The sequence below is a fragment of the Monomorium pharaonis genome, chromosome 8 (genome assembly GCF_013373865.1).
Source record: "Monomorium pharaonis isolate MP-MQ-018 chromosome 8, ASM1337386v2, whole genome shotgun sequence".
Taxonomy (NCBI): Eukaryota; Metazoa; Arthropoda; class Insecta; order Hymenoptera; family Formicidae; genus Monomorium; species Monomorium pharaonis.
The window spans coordinates 16,107,795-16,131,630 of record NC_050474.1 but is presented as its reverse complement, the minus strand read 5'-3'; the positions used below and the strand labels follow the sequence as shown (position 1 = coordinate 16,131,630).

Genomic DNA, 23,836 nt, shown 5'->3' with positions numbered 1-23,836 from the left:
TTAACATGTTTTTCAGATCGTATAGTATCACTAACATCTAGATTATTCAAAAATTTAATGTCTTCGTAATCCACAATTAATGTCTTGATATATATCCCACTATCAGTATCGAGCATGTCCGCCACCATTCTCGTTTCTGATGTCCCTTAACGTATACGATAGCATTGTCGTCATCCTCTCCCGTATTACACACAGCATATGTAATCAGACGTTTCGCCATGTTGTACGAGATCATCCCGTCCTTCCACCGCAATCCATGTTGATAGGCAAGATGAGACAACAAGCAGTAGTATTCGCAGAAACATTCTCTTTGCAATCAAATTCTATTCGCACATTTACGGTAGCACTCTTGACGGATTCGTTTTGTCCCGAACAGTCAATGAGCGCAAAAAGTTCTTTTTCTAGGAATGTGATTACATTGAGCAGCGTTTCACACTCATGTCCATAATAAGATTTACCAAAACGTCGATACATGTCATACAAAATAGCATATCTAGAGTAATTATGCAGAAAGAGGGCAACCTCACAGATTACCTTGACCTTGACATATGTTGTCAAGGTCATGACTGAGTTACCTTCACCTTCAATCAATTATCGGTCGCGACTCGTTAAAAAGCTATTAGCAATTAAAGTTCAAAAATTATAACACGGATATTTGATAATAATGAATTTCGTTTCGCGTAAAAATTCACAAAAGGTTGTGCAGAGAACGCATGGGCGGGGAAGGGGCGGAGCCCTACCTGCACCCCCCCTCCCCGTAATTTTTTCTAACTCTAACCCACCAATTTTATGTCGCTATTTGGTTAATGCAAAAACATTGGAAACGAACAGCGTGGAAAGTCGCAAACCTATGTGGTACTGTATAAGCGTGGACATCGTTACGTATACATATAAACACGATACATGATATCAGTACTTTAGGTAAAGTAAACGACATCCACGCTTGTACAATATCACACAGGTTTGCAACTTTCCATGTTGTTCGTTTCCAATGTTTTCGCATTAACCAAATAGCGACATAAAATTGGTGGGTTAGAGTTAGGAAAAATTACGGGGAAGGGGTGCAGGGGGGGGGGCGGAGCCGTTCCTCTGCCCATGCGTTCTGAATACCACATAACTTTACGACTTTTCACAAATTTCATTCCATATTAATCAAAAAACAATGGTACATTTTTTAATCTTTTTTACGCCCCCTTTTTTTACACCTCCCTGCTTACAAAACAAAGCAGAAGGACAAAGCCTCTCCCCCTGCACCCCTCCCACGCGTTTTCTGCGCCCTACTCTCCTCTCTGTTTCAAAACTAATGAAATTAAAGCAAGAAATTAAAAAAAAATTTGTGTATAACTCGAAAACTAAGGCCGAGCAACGGTAACATGTATAGGGAAAAGTTGTTCAGAATAATGACTCTAACAACATATATCAAAATCATTGAAATCGGTGAGGTTGCCCTCTATCTGCATACTTACCATATCTAGATTTACGAAAGTCTAAATTCAAATCATCATATAGATAAAATTCAGAGTTTAAATAAAGTTTTACGTTGGTCAAATCACAGTCATCAAAGATTGTTGCATCTTACATAATCGTGTAATTGAATATTGTCTGTTCTCCAACGTAGTGCGCAAAATCATGTAACATCAAATTCAATTAAGATATTTGATGTTAAAGTACTGAGTATTTAAAAACTGAGATATTTGTTAAAGTACAGTCTTGAAAAATTACTCATCATGATCGTACTCACATTTGTGGATCTATAAGAATTCATTATCGGTAAAAAATTTGTCGCAAAGAAAGTGGCGGTACTAAGAAAAGGAGCCGTTCTCACGCATTACATTTTTGCGAGCCCCATACCATGGCGTATTCTTACAAAATTCAACAAGTCTTGCGCTTCTTGGTTGATTGTGTATCATCATGGATTGCGATGGAAGGACGAGATGATCTCGTACAGCATAGTGAAACGTCCGATTACATCTGCTATGTGTAATATGGAAAAGAATGACGACAATGCCATCGTATACGTTAAAAAACATCAGAAACGAGAATGGTGGCAGACATGTTCGATACCGATAATGTGATATATATCAAGACATTGAATTATAAAGACATTGAATCTTTAATAATCTACATGTTAGTAATACTAAACAATGTGAAAAACATGTTAAGAATTGCGCTTTACAAAATGTATTTAAAATATTTAACTGGTGGTCGCAATACCAAAATAATTGCAAAATTTTTTCAAAAAATGCAGAAAATATAAGCGCAATAAAATGTTTATTTCTACCCTTTCCCTGTAGATGTTTGATATAGTTTAATAGTGGTTCGATAGCTATACAATGTAGTTTGATAGTGGTTTAATACATGTGCAATGTAGTTTCATAGATATACGGAACGGTTCGATAGCGGTTTAGTCATGGTTCGTTAGCTGTATGATGCAGTTCAATAGCGGTTCAATAGTGAATCAATAGCTGTGTGATACGGTTTGATAAGGGTTCAATAGTGGTTCGATAGCGGTTCAGCAGCTGTATGAAACCGTTTGATAACAGTTCTTTATCTGTGCGATGCGGTTTAATAACGGTTCAATAGATATATAACGCGTTACAAAATAAATAAATAAAATTTATAAATAATTATTCTAACTTATTTTCTCTTTTTCCCTATTCCGTTACGATATAATGGCGTGTGCAGAACTGGAGGGCTGGATACATAGATAAGATGGGTGGGAACATATGCATGTAAATGGGAGATTGCGTATGAAAGAGTGAACGCAACGGATAAAGAGAAAGAGAAAAAACCGGAATAAGACTGTGGATGCAGTCACATGGGACCAGCGTACAGCGTACCGGCGTATGGCGTAAAGAAATTAGACCAATTACAAAGTTTACGCCCGTTTTGTTAGCACAGACATCGACTGTCCCATGGGGCGTATTTACGCCAGCGTTATGATCAATAAACCAATTAAAAAATCTCTTGAGTACCCATTTTGAAAATGAGATTTGCATAAGGCATTATGATTGGCTTATTAATCTTTACGCTGGCGTAAATACGCCCCATAGAACAGTCGATGTTTGTGCTAATAAAACGAGCGTAAACCTTGTGATTGGTCTAATTCCTATACGCCATACGCCGGTACTCTGTACGCTCGCCCCATGTGACGCACACATGAGCGTACGGTTGGCGATATCGCATACGGGCGAGATACAGATTCGCAATAAAGGCAAAGGGCGAGCACTGCAGCAATGGCTGCGGCGACGGCTGCAACGGCGGCGGTGGGCGGTGGCGACGGCGGCCGCGGACCCAGATTCCTCTTCTCCCGCTCTAAGGAAAGGTCGTGGACCCGAAAATCCTATGTTAGCAATTCCTCGCGCCGCGAGAACCCCCAATCCGCATGACGTTATGCCCTCCCGTCTACAAGTTCCCCCCGCATACTTGCTTCCCCCTCGGAGCTCCGTAGTTAGAACCGCTCTATAACCTTGTAAATATGTTAGATTCCATACATGGTGCCGCTTAATTAAGTTCATGTTTTAACTTGAAAACCGACAGTAATACCTATTCATATATTCAAATCAATGAGAAAATGCACTATTTACTTCAAATCATAACTCAGTAAAAAAAATCATAGCGCAATGATTAAAAAAGCATTTTAAAAGAAAAATGTCAAATTTTAAAGTACAATTAATAAAGTTCGTAAAAAAATTGTTCTCCACATGACACCGTCAAAGATAACGTTTCTTTTCTACATTTCGTGCAAAGTTTAGAGCAGCGCCATTTGTAGGCAAATTAGTGTAGGAAAATCTCCGTTAAAGCAGTGGAAAGCAGAAGTTTCAACTATAAAATGCTTTTTTAAACATTGTTCTGCAATCATTGTTTGCAAAGATGCGTGAATTTAAATTTGACTTTTTTTAGCACTGATTTCAAATGTTCCCCTAATTTTGTTGCCTAGTATATATTTAACCTTATAAAAATTCATCGGAATATTTTTGTTGCACAACGTGAATTTGATTTTATCTGCTAATTTAGCAGATGAAGGGATCGGCGTGGGACACCGACTATTCAATTTAAGGGGATGCTAAACTGCTCGTCAAACTTGATCGAGGTCGAATGTAGAATCATTCGTGCACATCATTAACAAAATATTGTATTTCTTTTACAGATTTAGAAATCCTTTTCCAGAATTAAAGTTTATGTATTAATATCAGCTTATACATTAAATTTTATACCGAGAATTTAAAAAATTGTTTTAGATTGCTCTTTTCAGACACGAAATTTTCACAATGCTGCAACTTTTTTATTAAGACGCCTACGTTCAATCTGAAAGCGTGGTATTGTTCCTTAATGTTTACTCATGTACAAATTTGACTTGATTTATACATACAAGGTGCAAAACTTTTACATCAAGCACATTTTGTTGAGTCCAGAAGCGGACAATTTTAAATTCATTTTATTTTTTTGTACAAAATTGTTACGTCCGCATACTATTATCATCTATACTTTAATTGTGCAAAAGGATTTTTAATTCTGTAAATGCAATTCAAAGCTAGAACACTACGATAAAACAAACGACTTTAGGATCCCCTTAGAGTCTTAAGATTTGAGACACTAGCTGGCGTCGAAACGTTATTAATTTCCGAGCAGTACGAATATAAAGTGAGAATGATGCACGGTTATACCTCAACTTAACGTTTTTATATGCATTTTGTTCAGAAAAACATTTTATAATAAAAATAACTACGAATGATAGTAGCCATGGACCATAAGAAAAAATTTCAGAAAATTATACAGTGTAAATATTATGGTAATTTAATAAAAAATATAGTAAAAATTTTCATAATTTCTTCCTTAGTCCGCGTTTACTATTTATTATAGTTACTATTTACTACAAAATTATCTCCGTGTATGAACTGTTTTTTTCGTGTTTCCTTTCAAAGGGCAAACCGCGATTGTTTTCGGCGGCTCTGCATCTTTGTCGCTCGATCTAAGATGCCACAAGATCTGTAACCAATGCCGACGCCGCAAGATCTGTAAGTCGATGCCGATGCCGGCGCGCTAATATTATTATACAACTACTTTTACACAAAAAATCGCCGCTTAAACCTTCCATGTTAACATTTCGTTCGGATGGGCATTTGCTGTAGAAAGATTGATACAACATTCCTGTGTAAAAATTACAGAACAATACAGTGAAGCAAGTGTCGCTTGGAGTTATAAAAATATTTTAATAATTTTTTTATTTTAATATATTCTATATCTAAAAAAGAAACATTTTTTACAATTTTATAGCAAAATAAAAATGATTGATTGCATCTTTATTCATTTTTCCTTTTTCTTCAACTATCGTTTTTTCCAACCTTTATTTTTCAAAATAATTATACTTTTAAGTGATACCTAAAATCCATTTTATCCCGATTCTAAATCTGTCTTTTACCTTTCTAAAATAGCTTGGTTTTTAAAAAATTGTTAAAAATTGAGAAAAATACAATAATTTTCAAAAAAGTCATTTTTGTGATTTTTTCGAATCTTATTTTGTTTAAATTAATTTTAACGTGTTTAATGTTAATTAATATTATTGTTAATGTAAGATTACATCATCGTCTTTGTCATGAAAAGACAAAGAAATTAATGTAGCACAATATTGGTTATGTTCAGAAAACACAAGTAATCAGTGAGCGGTCAGTGATTATTGGTCCTTATTGTCAGATCTCTAAATTTGGACCAATTATATTAGCGAATTACTCAACTGTTGTGCAATGGTTGTGTTTTCTGAACGTAGCCATTGATTTCAGTTCATCTGTTTAATGCAGTACATTTTTAACACAGTATAACGTTTGAGGTCAAAAAATATACCTAAGTATACCTGTATATTGTGACGTGACAGCTGCAGACTGTCATCCGTCACAAGGGCAATAACGGACCTAATGCGTTTTCACCACGCGGGTCCTACGTCCTCCCGCTCGAGAGTAGGCGCGAGAGGGTGACGCGTCCGTTTTCTGTTCGTGTGTCCTTTTGCTTAATTAAAGTTGTTTAAGCGTTGTATCGCAAGTGCGGCGGAATTTGGTGACCAAGAGAAGCCAAATTTGTATAGTCTTGACGCCTCGTCCCGCCGGAAGACGCCCGAAGAGTGACGAACCGCAGAGAAGAACTAGCTATCGCCGAGGGATCACCAAGATTCCCTTAGGAGCGAGGGCGTACAGGTCGTACCGCCCTCCACTTTGCCTTAAAATTTACTGCCAATTGTGAGAATATCGATATTGCTGCCATATTATATTGCAGAATTCGAGGAAACACTTTTCAATGGCGCAGGGATGGCGTCTGAACGAGCTCTACACTAATCCCGACGAGGAGAGCGGAAACCGGAGAATATTTTCCGCTGAGCTACAAGTGGAGAACCAGAAACGGCACCCTGGAAGACGTGGGTGCACCACTCGAAGGGAGCGAAACCGCCGCCGACGTAATTGCATATAATCCTGCCGAAGAGAGAAGAAAATTTAAGTTTCACGCCTAAAATCTGCGAGCGCGTAGTGACAGCGCATGCAGCGCGTCGCACGCAAATCAGGCCGCAAGATCGAGGCCAATAAGGGCCCCGACCTACTTGGGCATGTCGTGACCCCGTGGAATCGCAGATTAATCCTCACTATGCGGAAGTCTTAGCAGTGTGATCCCAATTAAAAACAAACTTGTAGGAGGATGCAGGAGCCGGCTCTGATCCCGAGGAGGCGAGCCAAACAAGGAGCAGCGTTGGTGAGACAAGCGTCATGTAAATTTGTAAAGTCACCGATTTTCGTAATCGGGCGAGTCGCGGATTGACTGTGAGTTTTGTGCTGTCTTTCTTTCGTATAATTTTAGAGTCATTAATATCTTGAGTCCCTCGTAATCCTGCCGCCTTGCCCGATCACGCCTGCACGTGTGAATCAGATTCGTTCTTTATTCGGGTTTTCGTTGCGCGCGTGCCTACACCGCAGCCAAGTCACTCTCGTCAATTTGTGTTGCAAAACTTAGTGTAATTTCGCTTTTATTTTCGTTCAAATGATTGTTCCTGCTTAATTGACGCGTCGCTTGCAAGTGAATATTAATTCTTATGTACGTTCCCCATGGGATAAGTTTATTGTTAACGGGAGAGCATGAGCTCATAACGTGCCACGTGAGTCACAGACCACTGTATATCTTTGACGACCGTTCTCACATCGGGAGTTCGACGATTTACTTATGTCCGAAAAGGCTTAAGACAAAATAAGAATTTCCGCGTGCATTGTGTTGCGTATTAAATAATTGTTCCCGTTCCAAATCAAATTGAACTCGAGCATCGGCTCGTCATGTGCGAATTGTAGTCGCCGATCGATCGTGTGCTCAAGGCCACATAATTACTGTAAATATTCGAATTCGTAAATGTAATTGTTATCTTTCTTTGTTTAAATAATTGTGTATTCTCGATAGTTCTCTCGCCTTTCCGACTTTACCCACTACCGTACCGAATCTCCCCCCCCCCCCTCTATCATTTTTCAGGGCTATAGGAACCACCGACGTCTGTGTCGTCTATAATTACTCGCTCTTTGTAGAGACCCTTTACTAAGAGACGCGACAATGCTGTATATGCTTTCATTGGCTGTGAAACATATGGCGAAACCAATCAACTGTCATATTCCCATTTTAAATATTATTAGCGCACGGTAGGATATGGAAAAGGCCAAAGATACAAAAAAGTACATTGTAACATTACAAGTACTGTAATGTTACAAATTATACTGTACAAATTCAGTAGAAATTACAAAAAAATGCTAGAATTGAAACACTTTTGTAATTTTTTGTAGTTTTTTAGAATTTTGTAAAAATGTTTCCGCCAGGATGGTTGTTTTTTGCACAAAATTTTAGTTCAAAATCGAATAAAATATTTCATTATTTTATCAAATAAGCCATGATTTTGTAATGAGTCACATCGGACATGAGTCATTTTCTGAGTGAAAATTTTAATTAATTTACAGTTTATATTATTTAAATAAGGAAAATATATCTTCGAAAAATTACTTCCATTTCATAAAAATAATTAAATGATTTATTAAATGTTTTATGTTTCATGTTTTAAAATGTTTTTTTTTTGTTTTATAGCCTTACTTATTTACGAGTTAAAATTTATTTATGACTTCAAACGTTCAATCACAATTACAATTACAATCAGTTATATACGCAGTTTGTTATATACATCGTCGCCATTTTGTTTCAGAATTCAGGATTGTCGCGTCTCTTAATAAAGGGTCTCTAGCCCTTTGTTTTGTGCTATCGTTCGGGAAATAATACCCGCGCATTCCGCAAAAGAATAGTACGCTCCTTCTCGACCTAAGTGAAATATACAAAATCAAATTCGCCCCATTATCCGGGCGACATAGGGCAACGACACGGACAGGAGTAAAGTTGCCCATTGCTCGTGAGCACGGTCTGTGTGTGTGTGTGTGTGTGTGTGTGTGTGTGCGCGCGCGCGCGCGCGCGTGTGTGTTTGTGTGTGTAGAAGCATTCCATGTCAAGCATTTCACCCTATTTTCGTTAAGTCGAACACTTTTTTTTAACCTAACGCGGCTTAAAATTTTCCTTGCCATCTCTACTTTATTTTTCTAAACTTTCAAGTTGTCATCTCAACGGGTTCAAAGATGGTGCTTCAATCTTTCTCGAGATTCGGAGTTCTATTTTCCACGTATCTAGGTAACATCAAAGAGCTAATCTTACAAATTTAGGGATTAAGAATTCGAGATGTAAGGGTTCGAGGTTTAAAATTTACTTAAAATATTCTTTACAATTTAATTTTCTTATAAAAAAAATCTTTTTTAGGGATCCATCATGGCGCCTCGATAGTATGGCAAGAGAGATATGGCTCTGGTTTTGAAAGTGAGAAATAAGTGTAAGAAAGGTGTAAGAAGGAGGAGATATAGAGCAATGAGATTATGGATAAAGGTGATCGGGAGATTAGAGCGAAGTAGGAGGACAAAAGGAAAGTCAGAAAATGAAGTGGAGTGAAAGCAAATAAGAAGGCGAGGATACGGAATGACGTGGAAAAAATTGGTGGAAGGAGGAAACGGAGACGGCGTTCAGAAGGCAAAAGAAAAAGGCTGGTATAAGGAGCTGAGGCAGGAGGATGGCGGTAGAGACGAGCAATGCAATTATAAGTTGGATACACATTGTATATCAATAACGGATGGATCGAGGGAGAGAACAGAGCAAGGAGGGAAATAACGAGGCCGGGAGATAACAGCAGTAGGCGGTAAAAGTGAGAGTTGGAGAACGTGAAGTAGATCGATATGTCAAGAAGAAGAGAAGCCTTTATTTGCGCACAGTACAATTGGACACGTTGCAATTGCACACCGTGCTATTGAATACATAAAGTTGCACACGTTTAATTGCACACGTTGCATTTGCGCACAGTCAAGCGGATCGCATCGAGATATTCATAAATTATGATTGTATGGCCACAAACGCATGCTCTGCCTAGCACAAGACATGCGCACAAATTTCAAATATCTATATACGTATTTTTATGAGCATCTCGTTTTGCGTGGAAAGTCGCAAACTCATGTGGTGCAGAGAATGCTTTGCGCTTGTGGCCAAGAAGTGTAGTTATATTCATAATTTATGAATATCTAGATGCGATCCGCTTAACTGTGTGCAAAAGAACTGTACGCAAAAAAACTGTGCACGAATGCAACGTGTGCAATCGAACGGTGTGCAACTTTATGTGTCCAACAGCACGGTGTGCAATTGTATCATGTATGTAATCACTGAACCACTCCCGAGAAGAGAAGGATCAATGGTCGAATGAGCATGTGGATGAGGGTTTGGAGATAAGGTTATGGTAGTCAGATGAGCGAGGAAGAAAAGTGTGAGAAAAAGTGAGGAGAACAAAGACATGAGCTAGTAAGTAAAGAGATAGAATAGAAGAGGTAAAAAATAGAAAAAGAAAAAAAGAAAAAAAGAAGGGAGAAAGAGAGAAGTAAACAGGAAAAAATAAGGATATTAGATAATAACAAAATAGGGAATAACATTGTGTAATAATAAGATAATAACAATTCTTTTCTTCGCCAGTAAATAAATTCAAAACGGAAGTCATAATTGTTCGACCTTACTGGCTAGATTTATTTAATCACAATTGAGTATTGTAACGTACCTCGGCTATAACAGACATGTCACACGATTGTGGACCATATTATAATGCTTGTCAATTTAAATTTGTTTCATATGACGCATCCTAATTATGATATACTTGGGCACATGTTATAAGATCTCGCGAATTGTATTTATGGTGACTTTTCGCACTTGATAAGAACTCAAATTTAGAGTCAAAATGTAGTGTCTTACTGATTAAATAAATCTGGCCAGTAAGATCAAATAATTATTACTTCTATTGTGTAATAATGTTTATACATATATGTATGTATATATATATATATATATATACAGGGAAGCTGAAAATTTTTGACATAGCGCTCGCATAGAGGTAGAACGCACCAAACTAAATAGAAAAGTTATCTACCATTTTGTAATTGTCGCAATAGTTAACGAGTTATTAATTAAAAAGAAATAGTCATTTTGCCCGGCCTATCGCCAAATACCGGCAGGCGCGTGGCAGCGCAAGGCAAGATAAAACCGTCCAGAAAAACGCGCGTCCGCAATCGCTAGGAAGTTAAATTAATAACTCGTTATTGTGGCAATTACAACAATTAACTGATAGAAGACTTCTACTCATTGTCAGTTTGGTGCGTTCTATGCAAGCGCTATGTCAAAAGTTTTCGGACTCTCTGTATAGTCGAAAGGTTAACATTTATACGTTATTTATCCCTTTGTGTGTCAGTGGGACGTACTCATCTCACCTTTTTATCATCGATTTTCTCAATATTTAATCCTCTTTTTTACGTATTCTAATGCGGTTTTTTTACTTTTTCGAGTGGCTAAGGATTTAATATTGTTATTTTAAGTACTAAGGAATTGATATGTTTATTTTTATTGTGCTAAATAAATAAGTTAAAAAATATACCAATTTACGTGAAATAATTCAGTTGTTGAAAAAAGCGCCATAAATATATTTAAAATGTACATAAATTTTTTTTGTTTTTTAGATCATACAATTTAAGTCTAGAGTCAGATTTTTAACATTCAAAATAGCGGATCTAATATACAGACAAAAATTTAAAAATTTATTTAATTTACGCAAGGATCTGTAATAAGGGGTTTTCAGTTTATGCTGATTATGAGTCTAAAATTAGATTTTCGAAATTTAAAATGGCGGATTCAATGTGGCGGATAAAACATCGTAATTTTATTATATTTTAGCAGAAATTCCTGACAGGCGGTTTTGGATAAATAATCATATTGCATCCACCATCTTAAATATTTAAAATTTGACTTGAAATTCGTAATTACCGGCCCCGAAAACTATTACAGATTTTCGCTTAAATCGAATAAATTTATGATTTTTCGACCGCTATATTAAATCCGCCATCTTGAATTTTAAAAATCTGACTTCAGATTTATAATCAGCGATCCCAAAAATCTCCAGATACAACATTAAGAAAAGAAGTGGGTCTCAAACAATAATGCACTCAAAAGGTTATACAAAATATAAGATAATATGCATGTGGATTTTTTTATTTCTTTTCTTTTTGATGTAAAACAATTTTCTTGTCGATGGTCTAAAATCTTATGCTATTTCGCAAAACGGAAGTAACGTGATTATGTATAAAAGTAAAATTAGGTTAAATAGTGAGCCCAAAAATCATCCATTTTTGAACCCACGATTTCGGACTCAAATTGTGGACTAAATGAAAATTTATGATAAAACATTGATCACAAAAAATTTTCAGGTGAGCCTACTTTTTATTTCAAAGATGTAGAGTTTCAAAGGAGTTAATTAAAATAACCATTCTTCATTAAACCATTACGGGTGCGTTTGGGGAGAACGCTATTAGCTCTCTCAGCATCTACCCTTATTCTAAAATCATATTGAAGAAACACAATTCTTTTTTAATTATAAAATTCCATTTATGCAAAAAATTAACAATGTAAATTATTAAAATTCAAATGCGCTATCTGTTATTAACATGTTTGCACGAAACGTTTCGATTATGCTTAGTCCTTCTCAGTCGTAAAAAAACTAATCTTTACATATAAATTAACCGTGACCGCTATCTTTATTTTTTGAATAGATAATAACTAAATTTATAAATAAGCAGTGCCCTCATTGAAAACAAGATTATACAAAAATTCGTGAATTCGTTAAATATACATTAATATGCGTGTACAACCAACAAATTTACTTAAATCATTATGTATAGGAAATCCTACAATTAACGACTCAAGATTCGAAAAAGGGAAGGCCCTTAGAGACAGACGCTCGGTGACGCGACTTATGATAAACGCGTAGCAACATGCTTTTTTTGTTTCTGATTTTCGACCGGCCTGGGTTAATCGCTCCAAGAGCGATTAATGACGTCATAAGACCAATCACAGCCATTCTTCTGAAGAAGGGAATAACTGTGATTGGTCAGTTCTAGTAGAGAAAAAGAAACTAAAACGGGTTAACCCAACACCGATCAAAAACGTCAGGAGTCTCGCTTTCGTACTGTGATCGGCTACATGCATGCATGCGTCGCGCTGTGCCTGTAAACTCTAAATTTTTTTCTTTTGGTTTACGCGACTTACTGGACAGTGACGGGTAGTGGCGTCTACTGAGATAATCCACGCATTCTCTCGCCAAAAGTCCGATTGGAGACTCGCGACGAAGGGGAACATAATTTGTTTATATAACAATTAATTGCAAGTTTACTTTTTGCAAAGTGCTTTTAATGTTATGTTTTCTCTTGTGCTCTTTATTTGTTAAGCAAAAAAATTACTTTGTTAAGCCATGTTAATTTAGCCATAGATTTTAATTGGTTAACAAAAAATGGCTATTTACAATCACTCATATTTTTTTAATAAAAAGTAGGCTTAATTTGAATTATTTCTGTGATCAATGTTTCATCATAGGCTATTATTTAGTCCATAACTTGGGTCCGAAATCACGAGTCTAAAATAGGCAAAATTTTACCTGTTTTTGGCCTCATTACTTTAATAGATTCTGCTATAGAAAAAAACAAAAAATTGGAAGTTTTTATTTCTCTAATTATTTAAATAAATCGTGTTTTTAACGATATTATTACAGCGCAATGTTTACACTTCTGAATCTCAAGAAAATGTCCAATTAACATACACACAGCGAGTTTATATTTAAAATTGCGAGGTAAATATAAAAGAAAAGAAGTATAAATAAAACAATTTTAGGAAACTACAAACATGTAAAATGGTAATAATATTATCAATAATATACACGTATTGTTGTTTAAACTATGCAATTTGCAAGACAAAATCATGCAAATATAATTCTCATTTTTGGTTTTTTAAGCAGATTTATTTAGTAGATTATATTTTAAAAAAACATGAATATATGAATTATATTTATTTTTTTAATGAATAAGAATAATGCCAATTTAGAACCACCACAAGTCTTTGTGTGTATAAATTCGTATACTTTCTGATAGACTCTAATATTCTCAAAAAAATAATTTGTTGGTTTACTAAATCATTGACGTAGACTATATTGATCAATAAGGTTGAAAATATATAAAGTAACTGTAATAGTAACTACTAAATTAGTCACTATTTACGAAAAAATAAGTTACTGAAAAATGTGAACTTTAATTATAACTATGTTATTAACAAGTTATTTCCCAACCCTAATTAAAATACAGTTTATTGGAATATATTTAGTTAAACTCTGAACATGCGTCTATGTACATATTAATCATCGACATATAGAATGGACTGAGCATTGCGATGGGCAAGCGCGCGCCTGCTTTAGAGTGAGAGGTATGTACTACACCTGAGGCCTATGTTTGTCTCTCTTGCAAGCTTCTGATTTGTTATTTCGTCCTCCTCCGTGAATGGAGGGGGACGAAATAACAAATTAGAAGCTTGCAAAAGAGACAAACATAGGCCTCAGGTGTAGTATCTCTCACTCTAAAACAGGCGCGCGCTAACCTATCGCAATGCTCAGTCCATTCTATATGTCGATGATATTAATTCACAAATAGAATTTGTATCCTCTGAATCTGGCTTATTTTCATGGAAACCGATTTCTAAATAGTATCGTTTGTGTTTTCAAAATAGAAGAAATGTACGCTGCTCGTCTGCCTCGATTGTAAGACAAGGAGAGCAATATAACATCTTTTATATTTTTTATATATTTTACGGAATAATTAAAATATAGAATCAAATAGCAAAATGAATTTTGACCCCCGTGGGACAACTCACCGGCGATTGTACCGACGAACCACCCACAGGCAGCCGTACTTTTTTCATTTCTCCCTCTGATCTGTGTGTCTCAATCTCTAATAAAACAAGCTTCAGGGATTCTGAGATTGAGTATGTGACAGACAGAATTAACCAACAAACAGCTACAGTGCATCTAACAAATACAGCAAACAACAACAAAAATAAATATAAATAAAAGTCGGGTACCACAGCTCCGTAAGATAAGCTAAACCATTAGTGCGTATAAATACAGAGATGCATAAAAGAGCAGAAACTAGTACGATATCTAAAAGGACCTAAGCAAAATGATATTTAGCGTTGTATAGCGTGAAGATTTTTGTTGACAGTACTATCACATACTGTTTTTCATCTCATGTTATTTACAACAAGGTTGTTAGCAAAACAGAAAAAAAATATTCCCCAATTCTTCTCTATTCTCCTGATTTTCCCTTTCAAATTCATTTTAAATCAAAGTCAGAAAGAAGCACTGAATAAAAAACACAAAAAATACTACAAGTATGTAATAATTACAAACCTAAAGTATGATAAAAAATAAGTAGAGAATAAACAAAATAAAATGTTTGTATTTATTATTAATATTTTTTTTAAAGCATTTTTATATAAAAAAAATTTATTCTCGCATTTCTGGAATAAAAAAAAATATACATTTATCTTTTTATCTATTTCTGCAATTTCTTAAATTCTGTCACATATACAGTGGATCTCAAAAGTTCCTGGACTGAAGCACAGAACACCCGAAAAGTTTAAAAAAACTTTATTTAACATCCTGATCATTCAAAATAATCATCATTTACTGTTATACACTGCAATACACCTCAACTTGTGCCTCAATTTTACATAGTATAGGCGAAATCTTTTCATGAAATCATCTTTAGCTTCTCAAGTATTGCTTCTTGTATGTTCTTATTAATCATATCAAATCAGTCCTCTCAACTTCATTTTCATCTTCAGCAATAGAAAATAGTATGGCGGATTCAAACCTGGTAAGTATGAATTTGGAGAATGATCTAGCATAGAAAGACGTCTACGAGGAAAAAGACGAACAAGCGCTGCCGGTTGAGTAGACATATTTCCGTTTTTAAAAATCTTCCTTTAAAATTCATTGCACGACCAAGTTTGGTACATTCAATTTCACAGCTATCAATCAACATATGGCACATTGATTCTCCTTCAGATAGTTGACAACATAGACGATGTTATTATCAGTTAACGTTATTGTTGAACAATCATTCTACGTATCTTCCACCGACCCTCGATCATACCATTCAAAAACGTACGTACTGTACAATATATAAAAGTAACACTATATATTTGTATCAATTCTTAACATTTGCATCACATTTATATCGACTTTAAAACAAAATTTAATTGCAAAACGTTGCTTTATATTCACATCCATTTCACAATGAGTAACGCATGTCATAAATACCGTTTACGTTTCGTATTCTGATGTATATAAACATAATCTGCTGTAACTTTGTACAATCCGTTAACATAACCACAAAATTATAGATCGCACCATTAGTATTGAAATTAGAATTTTAGTCCGGAAACTTTTGAGATGCTATGTAAGTTTAAATTTTTTATTTTTAATTCCTTTACTTCATTCAATTGCCTTTTTTCTCTTTTTCTTTATCAGTATTGTGTTTCTGCTTGAATGATCTGGACTATTCTGCCTGCAGATGAGAAATTTATATCTTAACTTTTTTTTTATTAATACAACTCTAAGGACCGGTTGTTCCAACTTCTTGGTAAACTTATCTACCAGGTAAGCATATGTCTATCTTTATTTCTTTTCTTAAATAAATAAAAACAAACATATATTTATCTGATAGGTAAGTTTATCAAGAAGTTGGAACAACCGACCCTAAATCTCTAGCTTGCATTATGTACTGCATTATATACTTATCTTTATACGATAATCGATCTATTGATTTGATTTTCTATTTCAATACCAGTGAATATTTTATTTAATAATTTAGTTAATATTTCTTGTTTTGCACCTTGTTTATTAAGGTTTTATCATCTAATTAAAATTCAATATATTTTAATTACTGTTTTAATTAGAAATTTTTTATCTTGATACTACATAATTTTGAAATATTCAAGAATATTTATATGTAAAAGAAAGATAAAATATTTCTCGCAAATCAGTGTTAAAAACGTATGATTAGTAAAATATCATAAATATTTTTTGTATATTTTTTGTAATCTTACTACAAGTAATTTGCTAAATATTATTAGTATATATCTTAACTTAAAAAGGTCAAAATAATTTTTTTTAATTGCTTGCTAATAGGTTTCTGCAAATGACTGATATTACAAAACCGAAAAATCATAAATATTTACAATGCATCTTTAAATCATTTTATAAATAAGAAATAAAAATAATATTTAAAAACGTAAGGTTACAATATATATACACACACACGCACGCACGCACGCACGCATACACACACACACACACACAAAATGTATGCGTGTGTGTTGTGCCAATTTTGAGCCAATTCTAAAACTTCAAAAAAATTAAATTTATATTATGATAAATTCATCTTCAATTAATAAATTCTTTGATTTTCGGACTTCTCCTAGTTTTTCCAGTTTTTCCTGACTGCTAACAACCTTGTACAAGACTCTGTAATAAGACTCTGAAATAAATGGGAAAAAAAAAGTGTTCTTCAAAAGACAATTCCATGTGAAAGATATTGTTGAAAATTTTTGTACTGAATTAATATATGAGTAATTTATGATAATAGATACAATACATTGTTTTTATTATTAACACGTTCCGTGCCGTGTGAATCACCAGTGACTATGCTAACTTTTCCGTTCAGATCCATTATTTTGGCTAAATAAAAACATAATCAAGAAACACTTTTTGACATTATATGTAATTATAATTTAATTATAACATAATTATAATTAATATAACATAGTATAATATGGTGTAATATTAATTCTGTGAGTTACACACGTGATGCTGTAATCAATTTTTCAATTTGAAATATCAAAAATATCACAATTTTTTATTTCTTATTTTATTATATAAAAAATATCAATAAAGATTATTTGTAAAAGTTTTATTACTTACTAAATAATTAATTTCCAAAATACACAAATTCATATAAATATTACTTTTTAACAATAAAAACTAAAATTTTTATTTTATAACATTTGAACATCGTTATATACTATGACTTTAAGAAATGTTTAATTAATAATTATATAATTATAAATAAATAATTATATAAAAAACATTAATTTTATAAAATAATTTAGTATTACCAGTACGTCGAAAGTGGTCCCTTTCGTATCACTTTTTCGTGCGCAAAGTCGTCGATTTCAGCAATTTTAATACTATTACACAATTTTTATCCTTTAATAGATGATGTAAATGGTGAAGAATTTTTCTGTATAACTTTTTCTGTACTTTGATTTTTTAATTGTTTTTTTACCTTTGCCATCGTTACCAAATTCGCACGCACGTCATCTCGCGACAACGCATACAATACTCTCACAGAACTACTGATTTTTCATCGCTTTCACGATCTTAAACCTTGGCTAATTTGTCAAAGGATGTTTACAATAATGGCTATCCGAGTAATTTTCTCTAAGACCGAAATATATGATAAGCACAGCCATCATGATTCGTGACAACTCAATGCTGTCTGGTATAACCAAATCAACATCACGAGCAAGTTTAAACCGTGGTACTGTGACCCTTGCTTTGGGTCGGAGATCCATCTGGGGAAAATCAAGAAGAAGATCACGAGCAAGTTGCGAGTGCCGTGAGTTTGTAGCAGGTAACCTAAAAAGTACGATATAAATATTATAAATAATTTGATTGATTATTACAATTAAAAATATTCTGTTTTTAATGTATGGTAAGATTATTAACTTCATTAAAATAGTAATTATGTAACACAATCATGTATTTTTAAAGTATTGTCTAAAGCTCTAAAGTAATATTAAAGAGATTATTTTATTTACAAATATTTTATTTATTTATTTGTCTATCAAGTTTCTATTATAACGATATTATTTCAAAACCTAATATAAAATTTTAATTAGACATTGATTCTTAATAAATGTTACTATGCACTTGCATTACAAATTAAAAAAATTTATTATAAACATTATTATTAGTCTCACATTAGTAAAATATTTATGCATAATATTTATACATAAAGATATGATTTTTTAAATAAAATAATGATAACACCATGCAACTTATCATTAACAGTTGTTACAAGAAAGAAAAATATTTATACTTAAATTTTTATTTTACTTGTAATCTAAAAAATATTATTAATAATGATTTATTTAGTAATTTTACATCATTTATCTCCTTTGTTTCAAAGTGTTAACATCATCTGTTTAATAAAAGATGACTCTTCTAATATATATGTTAGTTATTAATAATAAATAATAACATTTATTGAGAATCAATGTTTAATTAAAATATTATATTAGGTTTGGAAATAATACCGTTATGATAGAAACTTGATAGACAGAAAACATATTTGTAAATAAAATAATCTCTTTAATATTACTTTAGACAATACTTTAAAAATACATGATTGTGTTACATATAATTACTATTTTAATAAAGTTAATAATCTTATCATACATTAAAAACAGAGTATTTTTAATTGTAATAATCAATCAAATTATTTATAATATTTATATCGTACTTTTCAGATTACCTGCTACAAACTCACGGAACTCGCAACTCGCAACTTGCTCGTGATGTTGATTTGGCTATACCAGACAGCATTGAGTTGTCACGAATCATGATGGTAGTAGATGACTGTGCTTATCATATATTTCGGTTCTAGAGAAAATTACTCGGATAGCCATTATCGTAAACACCCAATGTGAGTAAGACCTAAGACACTCAAGGGAACACACTTCAACGCACAAGTAATAAAAAATGCGCTGTGCAACATGTGTGAATCAGCTTTATCCCACTGATGCAGGTAAACACTACAAAAGCTGATCTTCTATGCTTGTTACACAATGTACTATTACTAACAAGGATTAGATAACCCGGAAATTCAGAAAGTTTTGAAAAATTGTGTGCAAGTAGAGTTCATTCCTAATACAAAATTATTTTTTATTTTTGCAAAGTTACACTTTGAGGGGTAAAATACCCCCTTAAAAAATCGTTTTTTTTTTTTTATTTCCAGGCAAATATCTTCAAAACTATAAAACATAGAAAAAAAATTTTTTAACGAAAGTTCAACAGTTTTAAAAGTATTTTAAAGTAATTTTAAAAAAATTTGTTGTTTAGCAAAATATTGTCCCCTCTATTCCATTTTTTTATAACTTTAAAATACTTTTAAAACCATTTAACTTTTGCTTAAAAAAATTTTTCTATCTTATAATTTCGAAGATATTTGCTTGGAAAGGAATAACCAATTTTTTTTGAAGGGGTGTTTTACTCCTCAAAATGTAACTTTGCAAAAATAAAAACAGTTTTGTGTTAGAAAAAAATTACTCTACTTGCACACACAATTTTTCGGAATTTTCTGAATTTCTAGGTTTTCTAACCTCCCTTGTAAACGTTTTTATTAGAACTGTTACTTTGTGACTTTAAATATTTGAAGGTTTTAAAGAATATTAGGCTTTCAATTTTCAAACTTTAAATTCTTTCAAATCTTCGAATATTCGAAATTCAAAAATAACATCCCTATTTATTATTAACTAAATAATTAATAAGTATTTTACTGTGTTGCATATTAAATTTTGTACATTAAATGTTTCTAATACTCCTTCATAATTTTTTACTTATTATGCAATATATTTTATTTCACAAATACAATAATTATACTGTGTGAGTCATTGGTGACCCATGCAATATAGTGGACAAATCATATAAAATTAATCCAATACGGAACGTGTTGAACAACTTGAATTTATTACATAACTAGTAAAAAATATATATATATATGTATAATATGTTTGTCATATCACGTGGAATAATATAACAAAAATCAAAATACTGTTAAAAAATTTCCTCGGTCCTTAATAGTATTTCACACATATTAGATAGATATTCTGTAACTACTGTATCAAATAGCTATAAGCTCAATTATGGAGTACAGATCATTCCAAAGCATATATCATTATTTTATCAATTCTAACTTGGGATATTTTCTCAAATGTCAAAAACACAAATCTTATTTATCATCTATACTTACCGTCATCTCCAACGATATTTCGTTGTCTTTGCGTTGTCATCTGGGGTTCATCGACTAGCGGCGTCGAAGTATTAGAATGTGGTTCTACAAGAGGACTTAGAGGTGCTCCGCTTGTGCTTACGGATGACACAGCCGCTTCCGTTTTTACCGATATTAGCGGTTGCGATTGGCAAATAGCGGTTACCGTTCCACTTGTTGTATTTCCATTATTATTACAATTTGTTGAATATCGCGGGTACGGATGATATCTACGAATGTATACGAAAATAAATGTTATTGCTCGATTTGCTCAATCTGTGCTCGATCTCCGCTGTGACGTTTACTTCATTACCTTCTATTGCCGGAAACAGTAGATTCTGTTTTTCCACTACCATTATTCAATATTCGAGCGTGCAACGATGCTGCGAGCCCTTCTACAGGTAACAATTCGCCGTTTGATGCGTTTTGAGACGAATGTAGGGGCGACGCTGCCGAATGGGCTTGCGTGAGCGACTGAGAGGGATTATCCGAGAAATAAGACTCATGGTAAGGCTTAATATCCGCTCGCGGCAATTGAACCGGCGTATACCTGAATGGAAACAACTTATTTGTATTTGAATCATTTTTGATACATCGCGTAAATGGCGTGAAGTCGAGGGACAAATACCTTTGTGGTTGTGTTACTGGAGTAAAGAGTACAGACGATCGCGAACTGGTCGTGGAGGTAGAGGCTCCCGAGGAGGTAGGCGCGTAGCTGGCGACATGCGCCAATGTCGACAAACCGGTGTCCCCTTCGGCACTCGCTGGCCTACTAATAGGAGAGTATACGGTTTCGGGTCTCATCATTGTGCTGTTCATATCAACAGTAGCATTTATTATAGATTGATTGGATATCTCTAGAGTTCTTTCTATCTCTCCACTGACGAGATCACCGATCGTCCTGGTACCAAGTAATCCACTTCCACTCGCCATGAGTCGATTGTCGTAATTCGACAATTGCCTAGACTCAATTGTCGATCTATCAGATGTCAAGTGGGACGACGTGAGACGCTCCTGTGAGAGATGACGACGCAATGCTAACTTTGCGGGCGAAACCTAAAAAACGATAAAATATATTATGTGCACTTAAGATTGGCTTAAGATTGCATAAATGCACAAGAAATGCGTTTAAAAAGACTAAAAGAGAGAACAGGTTATTGGAAAATTTTTGACTAATTTTTTGTAACAATCTAGGTATGCTTTCCAGCAAGACAGTGAACTAGTGACAGTCCACTAGTGTGAGTGAGACACACTGATATGTTCTTTCTCACACTAATGGATACTGTGTTACACTGTGTCTTGCTGGAAAGCACACTAGACAAATGTACATTACAATAAAAATAAAAACTTAAAAAATATGCAGGCACGCATGCATGCACGCACGCACGCACACACACACAGCTCTCAAATCTTTACTTTCGTTATAATGTACATTTATCTAGTTTGTCACAAAAAAATAGTTAAAAATTTTTCAATTTTCTATTCTCTCTTTTAGTCTTTAAATGCATTCTTTGTGCATTCTAATAAATTTTATTTTATAGATAGTACTTTACGTAGCTTGTTTATTGACCTTGTTTTGTATTTTGATAACAAAAAATATTTTTTACTCTTTACAAATTTTGTACATATACAAGGTTTCCCATTTTAAGCAACGCACTTAAATTTTTCTGAAACTATATCAAAGTTTTGTTTTTATGAGTTGTATGGTATCGAAGGGGACACATTTTGATTTAAAAAAAATTAGATCTTGGATGGAGGTGTCACGGTCAAATAAAGGTCAATATTATTTTTTAAAATGGCAACACGCAAATGGCATTTTTAAACACCTATGTTCATAACTCTTTGCATTACGAGTTTAATGCACCACGATCAAAGATCGTCGAAGGTCAAATAATCAAATGCGAGATCGAAAACTCTCGTCCTTATTAGTTTCACTTTTCTGTATGTAGGTAGTATTTGTTTCACTAACTTGCGTTCAAAAACATACTAAAATGCTTTATAAGCGATACCGAATAGCGATACTACACTTAAGTGCTCATAATAAATCTGTGCAATACATTGTTTATATTCTTGAGTACATTTCTCGGTATTTCCTGAACTCGACTTCGTTTATTAGCTTCATTTATCTTTGTTTGCCTAACAATAAGAGATTATACATCAAATAAAATAGTGTGTCGCTAGTTTTAAATGTTATAGAAATTTTAGAACTGCCATGCACTTATATAGCGAACGATACTTTAACAGGAGCCATCCAAACGATACAATAATTCGAAATTACATAAAGACTTCGACAAGGTTCGTGAACTTCGAGTTCGTAGAACCCGTCACAAATCAGAATCGTGCAAAACTACTGAACTCGTAGTTTTAGAAACTGTCTAGACCATAATAAGTATCCACAAAATAAGTACCATGCATTCTACCAGGTATTCCGTGATCAACTATCTCGTGGATATTAAAGATTTAAATTTCACCCTTACTATATTAATTTAGTTCACGCGTTAACATCAAACGATTTTGAAAACAGAGTGCAATTCTGTAATTGGATTAAATGTAAAATGAGCAGAAATGGCCATTTTTTTCTCGTATGTATTATTTTCCGACGAAGTACCCTTTACTAATGTAGACCATGTAAAACGACATAATTCACATTATTGGGCAACAGAAAATCTTCATTGGTACGATGCTGTATAAGGGTATCTTAAAAAAAAAGGTCCAATTATGTACTTATTCACAATATCACACCAAACATTTACCGACCAAAGGATATGATCAGTAAATGTTTAGTGTGATATTGTGAATAAATACATAATTGGACCTTTTTTTTAAGATACCCTTATGGGCAAGGTTTACAACAATTTACTGAAACAAAAGCTGCCAGAAACTTCGAGAACGTCGAACTTAAATAACTCAGCAAAAACTATGGTTTCAGCACGATGGTGCGCCTGCACATAATGATCGTATAGTTCAAAATATTCTATATCAAATGATTCTAGAACGCTGGATTGGAAAAGGTACTTCTAATATCTGGCCAGTTAGATCTCCAGACCTAATGCCTTTAAATATTTTCCTCTGGGGCTACCTCAAGGATATTGTATATCGCAAAACATCAAATAATATTACGAGTTACAGGCATGAATTATAACGACTTGTGAAAATATCTTGCCAATAACACTATTGAATGTATGGCGATCATTTAAAAATCGTGTTGCCATCTGCACTCATAGATAGGGACAACAATTTGAGCATAGCATATGGCAATAATATTTTCAGTTCGT

General features: G+C 33.7%; 1 protein-coding gene across 3 annotated transcripts in view; it reads right to left on the bottom strand.

The window, feature by feature from the left end:
- LOC105837416 (histone-lysine N-methyltransferase, H3 lysine-79 specific) overlaps nucleotides 1–23,836 on the bottom strand; it is a 53,593-nt gene that overhangs the window by 18,417 nt on the left and 11,340 nt on the right. For 2 of the 3 annotated variants that reach the window (XM_036290561.1, XM_012682188.3), the window contains 3 exons: nucleotides 21,190–21,617; nucleotides 20,875–21,111; nucleotides 20,544–20,791 (listed from right to left, as the gene is read on the bottom strand). In XM_036290561.1, the coding sequence (XP_036146454.1) occupies nucleotides 20,544–20,791; nucleotides 20,875–21,111; nucleotides 21,190–21,617 (913 nt within the window). Of the gene's footprint in view, nucleotides 1–15,933; nucleotides 16,989–20,543; nucleotides 20,792–20,874; nucleotides 21,112–21,189; nucleotides 21,618–23,836 lie in introns of those variants that run through there. The other variant, XM_036290562.1, reaches the window with a different exon arrangement.